Source organism: Daphnia pulex, chromosome 3 (assembly GCF_021134715.1).
Source record: "Daphnia pulex isolate KAP4 chromosome 3, ASM2113471v1".
In the NCBI taxonomy this organism is placed as follows: domain Eukaryota; kingdom Metazoa; phylum Arthropoda; class Branchiopoda; order Diplostraca; family Daphniidae; genus Daphnia; species Daphnia pulex.
This window is the reverse complement of record NC_060019.1, coordinates 12041166-12051355: the sequence shown is the minus strand read 5'-3', so window position 1 is coordinate 12051355 and position 10190 is coordinate 12041166. Positions and strand designations below refer to the sequence as shown.

The 10190-nt window shown below is 35.9% G+C and overlaps 3 protein-coding genes across 6 annotated transcripts; all 3 read right to left on the bottom strand.

Moving 5' to 3' along the window:
- Positions 1 to 28: 28 nt before the first annotated feature.
- Positions 29 to 2388, bottom strand: LOC124191101 (COP9 signalosome complex subunit 2). The gene is made up of 9 exons (XM_046584103.1): positions 2130 to 2388; positions 1894 to 1931; positions 1635 to 1835; positions 1453 to 1578; positions 1206 to 1373; positions 801 to 1114; positions 541 to 731; positions 329 to 470; positions 29 to 263 (listed from the first exon to the last, which is right to left on the bottom strand). The coding sequence occupies exons 1-9, from the start codon at positions 2143 to 2145 to the stop codon at positions 119 to 121; spliced, it is 1341 nt and encodes a 446-aa protein (XP_046440059.1). The 5' UTR covers positions 2146 to 2388; the 3' UTR covers positions 29 to 118.
- Positions 2389 to 2868: 480 nt separating this feature from the next.
- On the bottom strand, positions 2869 to 6709 carry LOC124191100 (glycogen [starch] synthase-like). 4 transcript variants are annotated; one of them, XM_046584100.1, is made up of 14 exons: positions 6575 to 6709; positions 6460 to 6495; positions 6222 to 6360; positions 5826 to 6010; positions 5545 to 5736; positions 5264 to 5479; positions 4938 to 5200; positions 4731 to 4851; positions 4497 to 4663; positions 4227 to 4419; positions 3968 to 4142; positions 3689 to 3900; positions 3414 to 3617; positions 2869 to 3294 (listed from the first exon to the last, which is right to left on the bottom strand). In XM_046584100.1, exons 3-14 carry the CDS (start codon positions 6352 to 6354, stop codon positions 3256 to 3258), a joined length of 2100 nt encoding a protein of 699 aa, XP_046440056.1. In that variant the 5' UTR covers positions 6355 to 6360; positions 6460 to 6495; positions 6575 to 6709; the 3' UTR covers positions 2869 to 3255. The 4 variants fall into 4 exon arrangements, with proteins under 4 accessions (XP_046440056.1, XP_046440054.1, XP_046440055.1 ...); XM_046584098.1 differs by having other exon boundaries at positions 6564 to 6685; XM_046584099.1 differs by having other exon boundaries at positions 6460 to 6492; positions 6564 to 6684.
- Positions 6710 to 7964: 1255 nt separating this feature from the next.
- Positions 7965 to 9851, bottom strand: LOC124191103 (transmembrane protein 185B-like). The gene is made up of 8 exons (XM_046584106.1): positions 9667 to 9851; positions 9430 to 9550; positions 9262 to 9367; positions 9030 to 9187; positions 8915 to 8971; positions 8650 to 8853; positions 8456 to 8579; positions 7965 to 8391 (listed from the first exon to the last, which is right to left on the bottom strand). The coding sequence occupies exons 1-8, from the start codon at positions 9705 to 9707 to the stop codon at positions 8138 to 8140; spliced, it is 1065 nt and encodes a 354-aa protein (XP_046440062.1). The 5' UTR covers positions 9708 to 9851; the 3' UTR covers positions 7965 to 8137.
- Between the last annotated feature and the right edge of the window lie 339 nt (positions 9852 to 10190).

Genomic DNA, 10190 nt, shown 5'->3' with positions numbered 1-10190 from the left:
CAAATGAGGAAAGCAGGAACAACATCGATTAACCATCGCCATTTTTTTTTGTATTTCTATTACAAAACAAAGTTTTCGGCAAAGCAGAGAACGCCATTAATTCAATAAAAAAAATATATTAAGCCATCTTGTTTGCGATAGCCAAATGAAGAGAAGACAACTGATAAGTCCAATTGTCAAGAGCGTTGTAACGAGCTGTTCCTTGCCGTTGTTGATTTAGCTCAAGCACTTGGTTGACCTGGTCGATTCGTCCTTGAATCGTGCTACGGAAATTTAAAAAAAGGCGTCGTAAAAATTTCAATAACTAACGTAAACGAAAAATCCTTACTTGTCAAGAATGCAAGCAACTAACAAGCTCTCTACTTCGTTGACATCAACATTTAGTTCCTTAGATATTGAAGGAATATGAATCCGGGTGTAGGGACGAATCAGTTTGATAAGAACTTGCGTGCGAATATTACGTAGCAAATCTAAAAACCAAAATCATATAGTTCTATTAATTAAACTCCATCGTACAGAAAATAAAATTATTTAAATTACCTTCGATATGCTCACGAATGAAAGGATCGTCCATAATATTCCGATGGTTTTGACGAAGGATTTTTTCGAACTCTGAGATATCATTATTTTGGTAAGCTGAAACTAAGTTAGTCATGGCTAGAATTTCGGGGTCGTTCTTGTAAGGCTTAGCTTCTTGTGAGTCAAACGGATTGATACCCGACTTCATTAACCTTCATTCGTATAGAAAAAAGGCTGAAATTATTTTTAAATTCGAAAACATTTGAAAAATAAACACTTACATGTTAGCTAGAACTAAATACTTTAAGCAAGTAGTTCTCCTTGGGCTTCCAGATTCGTCATAATTCTTGAATGCTTCGAAAAAGTCTGTATGTGCTTTTTCAAATTCTCCTTCGCGAAGATGCATTTTACCGCCGCATTCACGGATAACTCCCATGATCAACGGATGCGGTATAGCCGATTTGATGTGGAGAGATTGCTCATACAATGCCTTTAACTTCTTGTTATTTTTCTGTGCTGTATACATCTGAATCTCCAAAGCATAGATTTCAAGAAGTTGAGTTCCTTTCTTCAAATCATCTTCACCTTCATCCGTCTGTAACACAATAATTTATTACTCATTAAAAACATTAGCAAAATTAAAATTAATATAGAAAATGGATATTTACAATCATTAAATTACTGACCTGACAAGATTGATGCAGTTGCTTGAGAATCTTAGCCAGTTTGTTGTAGTCTCCTCTATCAAAATACAGTTTTCCGAGTTTTGAATTTGTCTTGAACCAAAGTCGATCATTTTTTGCATCCTTGAGAGCGTCTAATGTTGTTTCATAAAAATCTTGAAGAAGTTCCATCTATAAAAATTAATTAAATCAAGTTATTTTTAAGTATTCAACAGTTTGTCTGAAAAACAAAAAAAGGAGGATAATGTACTTGTTTTGATGTGGAGATATAATCCAGAATAGAATTGATTGATTTCTCACTGTGATTCCTAGTTACAGCACTTTTTATGTAAGTTAAAAGCTGTTTGTATCGAGTCATCATCTCTGGGTAGTTGTTCTAAAATAAAATAAACTTAATTTTTAAATTCTAAAAAAATATGGATTCTTAATTACCAATGTGAAAAGGATTTTGATCATTTGTTTAAGTGCTTTAAAACCCCATTCTCCCTTTTCTCCACCTTGCATTTCCAAGTCCAAGACTTTTTGGAATGATGTGAGGGCGGCCTTAGGTTCATCTTCTTTCAATGCTTTTGAATTGTAGTACTGATTTTCAAGGTCAACATCTGGTTCAGAATTGCTATCTTCTGAGTACTCCTATAACATAAAAGAGTTTAACCTCAGACCTCGTTGATAGCACTTGGCTTATTCTTACCAGATCATAGTCCTCATCTTCAGCACACATGAAGTCATCTGTAACCAAAGCATCAAATGAAGTTTTTTGTTAGTGTCAACAGTATTTTGTATGATGTAAAATATGATGTACAATATAAGAACAAATTTAGCAATATGTCAAACTGATTTTGTGTGATTTGCATTACAACAAGCCAAAGAAACCCAAGTCAGTGTCATGTTTCCTGCCATTATGCCTTTTATTGAATTTAACCTTACCTTCGACATCAGACATTTGTGAAACGACCCACAAATCTTACTTCAGCATACAATATATGTACTTCTACTTTTGTAGGTTTCAATCTTTTGATTTTTATCCACAACAATGGGTGTCTGGTGGTGCTGTTGTTTGGAACGTCTTGAAATATTCCGGACTTGGTTTTTCGTCTGCTTAGACCGGGCCCCGCACTTACGCTTACGCAGGCTGTCGATTTCCACTTAAATATTACGTTGCATTTGCACATACTTTGAAATTTCTCGTTTATTTAATTTATTTACGTTTATTTTCATTGAAGAATTTAATTTCTTGCTTTATCTCCTAACTTATTTTCCTAGTTTAGTTGAACGCGTAGAAAGCTTTTTATATGAACTTAATTGAAGGTGGACAAAAAATTATGTGAATTGAATTATTATAATTCATGTCAAGTGTTCCCAGTCATATAATGTTGTTCGTTGTAGTACTTTTTATTCTGTAATCATTTATTCATTCAATCTTCCTCAATTTCCCGATTCAAGCAATCAATTTAAGTTATTTGGCAACACCGCTAAAATTTGTTTTGAGATTTCAAACTACTGAAATGCACATCGACACATCCACTCGCGCCCATCTGGTTGCTGGCTCTTTACACTTACTTGTCCATTCAGGGACTTTCCTGTAGATATCTTTATTTTTTCCGATTTATTTTGGGTGTTGTTGAGTTTCACTTTTTAAATATCTTTTAAAAATGTTCAGAAAAAATCAACAGGGAATAGATGTATTTAAACAGAACATAAACTACGCAACACAAACACCTAATTAATGAAGGGACTATTTGGATTACGGGAGAGCAGGACTGCTCACCACAAGGCAAGGTTTAGACTGAAAGCTTTTGAACTGAAACACAACGCATGTAAAACTAAAACAAACCACTTAAGAAATAATAAGAAGGGGTTTTTTAAATTTTGAATGCGCTGCTTTTACACTAAACCCACAAACCGTGGCACATTTAAGATCTAATAAATTCACAGGTGTGACAGTTACTCTGAGTAATTCGACTACGCCCCGATTATTGGTTAGCAGTATCATTCTAATACGAATCGGAGTGTTTGACCTTTCACCACTACGGTTCGGTGCAGTCCTCCGGGTTCATCGCCTCTCTTCCGCACCGACACTTAATTCTCTGAGCTGTTTAATTTGAGAAACATAAAAGAAAAAAAATGTGTGTCATTAATTATTCACCCATTTGAAAAAGGTGAAATCTTCCGGATAAATTCTAATCGATAAAAATATAACTTGAAACTTACCTCGCGTTCTTCATCGACTTCGTCATCTTCGTCCGATTGATCTGATGGGATTGGAGTTGTTGCACGAGATGATGTGGGAGAAGGTGGTTCCGAAATAGGTCGTGGATACGACAATCTTCCAACTCCGCTGCCGTTCTCATCTTCATCCAGATCGAATTCGGGGAAAACGGCATGCAAAGCCATTTGACGAGCTTTACGATAATACTGGAACAAAAGCAAGACGACATTTGTTATCCACAAATTCAACATCGATTAATGAGAAACAATGTACATACCACTGAGAGGTTTCTCCAATCAAGAAGATCAGACAACCGCTCGGTTCGGTTGCGTTGAATGATACGCTGGCGCCGATTAAGTCGCGTAAAATCGAACATATACTGGGCAAGTTGGTTGAGAGAATCATCTAGAGAAATAAATCGACGATCTACGACGTAAATTCCATAGCTCATTGGGTCGGCAATATGATCGCCCATGAAGCATCCAAAGCCTAAATATCAATCTCAACCATGAAATAAACACACAATTAGGAAGATGGACATAATTTTCTACGAGACCTGACAAATTGGTTGATATGGAAGGAATTCCCATTACTGTACACTCAGCAGGAGTGTATCCCCAAGGTTCGTAATAACTTGGGAAAACACCCAAATGGCAACCTCTGACGAAATCCTCATAATCCAATCCAAACAACGGATTGGTCGACGATAAGAATTCCGGATGAAATATCACCTATTAGTATTTGTAAGAAATATTGTTAATGCATCGCACTATGCGCAAATGGCTGTTAAAAATAAGATATTCGTCAATACATACTTTAACTCGATCACTCGTCTCGTTGAAAAGCTTGCAACGGCGGAAACTATTAAGAACTGGATCGGAAGCATCATCGACAACATTGTGAGTGGTGATTGGAGGAAGGGTATCTCTTTGAGTGGCATAGATACAACGCTTCAAACGCACAGTGTCTTCCTTCTGCAGTAGCTCCTCTGAGTCGGGAAGTCGACCGCTAAATTTTAATTAGACGATTATTAAAATTCAATTATTTAATAAACAATCATTAAAAATCAAACTGGGAAAACTCACCTCAAACAGACGTCGTAGATTCGTTTACCAATTTTCTGTTGAATGTCATGAATAGTGTCTCGAAGACTCTTAACGACTGCCTGACCACGCAGCGTTTCGACATTGAAATTATGCGTCTTGGCAGGAAAAATGAGAAACGCTACAATGGTTTTATCTGAACCGCTAACCTTGTGTTGACAATAATAGCTGTTATCTTTAAACCCAAATTTTTTTACAAATTTAAAGACTATTTACTTTGAGCATGTGGTTTAAGCGCGCCAGAGCTTCAATGAAAACATCGGCTCCTTTGTTTCCAAATTCATAACGTCCGGCGATAAAAAAATAGAGTGTGCGATCAACATCAAAATCTAGATGGCTAGAAGATTTCAATAATCAAGTAATTAGGAACAAAGAAAATAAAAGAATAAAACGTCAACTTTTCTATGGGAAAAAATTACTAACCCATAGAAATGACCACGGACGAATTCATTAATCTTTTCCTTATAAATTGCGTGGAGGTTTTGGAATTCGTGGAGAGCTGAAAACTTCTTTACGTTCAATCCGTTGGGAGTAATGACGTCAGGTTTTCTCTTCAACAGATGCTCTGCTTCCAAACCAGTGATCTCCGAAACAGTTGTAAAAGTGTGCGCTAAATTCGTCGCGGCGCGTTCCATGCAATAGCGATGGTAAATTTGTCGTCTACCGGCTTCTTCGTCAATATTGAACTGTTTTCAAATGAACGTTTTAATATTAAACTCTCACAAATTCATCATAAATATCAATACAACCTTGTCAAGATTGTTGTAAAAATCAATATTGCCTGCACATAGGTAACGACCAAGTAGTGTCGCATGGGTAGTGAAAACGGTAGCAACCTGAACTCCCCATAGCCTCAATAAGACGAGTCCAATACCAGCAAGCCATTCATGGAAGTGTGCAACGATACGAGGAGCTGGACTGCCATTAGCCAACGCTAAATGTTCTTGTTGAGCTGCATAGTTGAACTGTATAAATGAATCAAATGCTGAAATATAAGTTGAATTTGTTGCATTGGAAAAGAACATCAAACCTCTGCAATGAACTGGGCTGCCATGAATCCAAAAACAACTGAATCATTTGATTCAGTATCATGGTTTGGAATACCAATTCCACTTTTTTCAAATAATTCTTTCTTGTAGCTATCAAGATTCCATGAAGCAGAACCAATATCAAATAGCACTAACAATGGATTACCATCTACAAGCCAGTTTCCAGTGACAACCTGAAATATTGATGTCACAAGAAAATCAAAATCAAAATTGTAAAGAGTACAATAAACTGTAACTCAATAGTTGATAAAATTGAAGTTACCTTGAATCCACGATCACGAAGCTTTTGAACAGCAATGGCTAGTGGGGTTCCAGGTGGCAACTCAAAGGTTTCCACTTCTTGCTTAGCACAATGCTCTTTGTATGGACCAAGTAGAATATAGTGATCACCTAGTTCTTCCACTGAAGCACTTGCTTTTGATCGAATGACTGTGTAGATTCCTCCAACTAAAAATAAAAACAGTTAAAGTTATTGTATCATCACACTTTTCATTAATATTATAATGTTTGAGCTTTTTCTAAGGAAACAACATTTACTTCCAACATTATTTTGAATGCATCATTAAATTCAGACACAATACATAGACTATTTGTACTCATCTTCTAAATAATTTTTAAACACAAATTTTTAAACATGTAATGATAAATTATAGCCTACCTTTATTAGCAACTTCCCAAGCAATTTCAAATGTCCATCTATTCTCAGCTGATGCTGATTCACAAGAGTGTAGAAATTGAAGGTCATGGGCACTATCGACACGATAGAACCGACGAGCTGCCTTAACTGACATATTGGTCTGCAATCAAAGAGTTAAATGATAAGTCGCAGAAACAAGGTGAAATGAAATGGAACCCTTTCATCTTCTTAAGAATTACTCATTTAAAAAATGCAATACCTCTCTATTATCACTTTATTTAACGACGAATCACTGCTAAAAACGACGAAGAAGAATTATTATCAGTTGACTTGAAGGAAAGAACAGTAAAAATTGGCATTAACCTATCGCGGACCTTGACGACAACCCAAAGATCCCTGCGACTACCACTAACGACCTTCAAAATATACAAGATGCCCCCGAGTCCCCTGTAAAAATTGGAACAGAAAACGCGGATACGGATCAGGGCACAAAACGGTGCCATGTTTCGCGAATGGTTTAAAATAAACGGTGAAATAGTTTGAACTTTAAAGGGATTTTAAAAGAACTAAAAACTGTATTTCGTTGACATGTTTTCGCCAAAATCCCGAATTTTCAATAAATACCAAGTAGAAGAAATTTCCACCGAAATTGTATTGATGGAAAAATAACCAACGTCTGATATGAGTGATATCTTTGTCCTGGATTGCGCATGTTATGATGTTTTAATATAGTCAAAAGCTTAAAAACCGATGTTATGACAAATGCAAACTACAAGTGCTACAGCTACAGGAAAAGTTTAATCATATTGTTGTACTCATAGAGATTTATTTTAAGTACGCATTTTGGTCTTTAGATAAAAACGTTAATATAGCCTAAATGCTGTCCTCGCTTTGCTGGATAAAGATCCACTGTAGCGAAAAAGGTGAAACTCCGTGAGTCCGTGACCGACGGCACGTATTATATGTGTACAATTTCCTGTCATGAATCCAACCGGCTTGTATACAATTTTTAATAAAAAGGAGCCGTCTCAAGTGGCTAAAACACGGTAAAGAATACGTAAATAAGCTGTTATCAACTAAGTTTTTTTTTTTTTTTTAATTTAACTGGACTGGTAGCCTGTTATGTACATTTTAGATCGTCAATTAGCACCGGTTAGCAAAAATTTCAGTAAATGTGGGACTAAAGTAATGACTAATTGACACGGTTCACCTGACAATTAACGTGCGAAACCGAAATTTTTATTTGGACTGTCTTCGGAGACGTTTGACCAATAATTTGTTATTTAGTTTTTAAATGGGTTGGTCTTTTCGAATTTTAGCGTACGCGTACGCTGATGAACGGCAACGGTTTTCATTTGTTTTTCAGCAATAACCGGCAATGACCCCACCACCACCAATATTTCAATTGCGGGGGAGTCCGCTCGGTCCGTGGTTGGTTTTTGTGGACGCGGCAAGAGACCACAAATACGGACATTTCATCGAAGATCATGATCATAACGTTGTTACAAGGGATCGGACGGAATTTTTTTCTATGAAATGTGTATAAGCAGCATGCTATATACAATGTGGGTGAAAGGTTTTTTCTTCTTGTGTAGAACTAAAACTGTTATAAGATTCTAGTATAACAGCTACCATTTTACAGTCTGCTGCTGTATTTGGTAGCAAGTATTTGGTTAATGCCAATTGATTAAATGACAATGTTAAGATCTCAGCGTATCCATCAACTATCCATCACCCAATATAGATTAATCACAATAGCGGTTCTTAGATTTAACTTAAATGTTACTATTAGACTGAACGAAACAAAATAGGTACCATATTTACACATTCTGAGCAAGTTAACAATAATGATTCGTTTCCTTTAGAATAGAGAAAACTATAAATATAAACGTAATAAGGATGATTTCAACATCAAAATGTTCGTCGCACAAAACAGCTTAATCAGGTAAATCAATTATTAGGATAGGCACAACAGTCCGAGAATCGACATTTTTAACATTCTTAATCTTCGGCCAAACCGAACTGAGTGGATTGTGGTTAGGCGACAAAACGGTTACTTCCGGAATATCGTTGGACTCCAGAGACCTCTGCTCTGTTGATTGGTAATCATAAGAAACATTTCCATACTCTCTTAACATCGGGAACAAATCTAAGATGAATAAACAAAAATCTTTCCGCATCCCACACCACCCTAAATGAATGTACAGAATAAGACTTTTAAATGCAGTCTACCGCTAATAGAATTTTATACTCACATAGGTTTCCTCCTCTTGCCGTGAACGATCGCAAAACAAGGGATGTTAAGGCGATCAGAAGTGGTATGTTGACAAGAGAATATGGCATCTGAAGATCTCCATCTAATTTTTTAGCCAGCAATATCTACCAATAAGAAAAACATGATGAATAAGTAAAATTCTGTATCTCAGAAATAGATAAAAGTAAATAGTACCACTGAAATCAGGCTAGGGATCACCAACAAAACGTAACTTGACGCAGCCTGGGTAGAAGCTCGTCTTTGGTCGTTGGTGATGTTAACCGACCGAGAGAATAAAGCTGCTAATAGTATGGAATATGAGACACCAATAACCGCAGCTCCATAAATGATCCAAATGGGTATAAAAACCAATTCCCATCGCCATGTGATAAAGCCATCCTTATAAAAAGTCTGTTGTTTTAAAATTTGTTAGACAAAATAACTAAAGCATCGTGTTTACCAATTTTAGTGGAATGAATATCAACTGAAGCAAATTTAGAGCTAGAAAAAGTTCCACCTTCAGAAAGATTATATTGAGAAACTTTCTCTTTTTCAATGAACTTAAATTGAAATACCTCAAAAGGTCGCTCATGTTTCAGGGCCCAAATTGAAACTGCAATGCAAACAATTGATAAAAACAACATTGGAAGAAAAACCAAAACCCATATGTGTCTTGAAGTTTGGAGTTTGTCACAGGCTAAAATTTCAAAAAAGGCTAAGAGCAGGTGAAGGCCTGTGTAATTAAATATAGAACAAAATAAATTTGATTTTGATTCTTTTCACAAATATTACTAATACTATAATTACTTGATGAAACAAGCATAGATTTAAACTGAATGTAAGATTCAGGATCCACATGGCTTGAAGGATGCTTCCACCATGCAATTGTGCCTATTCCAGCTCCAAAAAGAACCTTTGAATTAAAAAAAGACAGCATTAGACTATAAAATGAGTTGGAAAATATATGTAACTCACAAATCCATGCATAATCCATAATGGGGAAAAAATACCCCAGTAATCAGTTTTCAATACTCCATCAAGACGCAGAGAAAGTAAGGCAACAAATATCAGAAGACTTAGATATGCAACAAATTTCCTGCATTAAAATAAAACAATTAAAAAATAGAAAAAATTAAAATTTTGTAAGGCAGGACAATCCATGTAATTTATCACAGCACCATGACAGCACATTTGGTAAAAAAATCGTTATACCCTGGATTAAAGTCTTGGAGCAAATGAATGAGATTTGCCATTACTCTTAATCCACATCACCATTGTGATATAAATATCAAATTCAGAAGGACACTTTTATTATTCTAATATAAGGCAACCAAATTTAGAAAGAAAATGATAATAAAAATATTGTTGTCTGCTTCTGCTACCAGCTGTTTCCATGGAAACTGAAAAAGCATGAATTTCCAAACTAATTGTGCCTCGCGCCTAGCGTCGCCAGTTTCCCTCCGGGAGACCGGGACTTTTGGGGTTTAACTTAAATGAGGAAGTGTGCATAATAAATTTTTGGGGGTTAGGGGTAAGGTTATATATATAGGTTATAAAGTATTTTTTCGCGCAATGTAAGGTGATGTGCTCGGCGCTTATTATAGACATCATTTTGGGGTGTAACTGTAATCCAGGAGCACGACTAACTATTTTTTTTTCGGTTACCTTTTGACCAGTTTCACAACTTGTATCATTTGGATCCCAATCATGTTGGAATGGAAGCCATTTAATGCAAC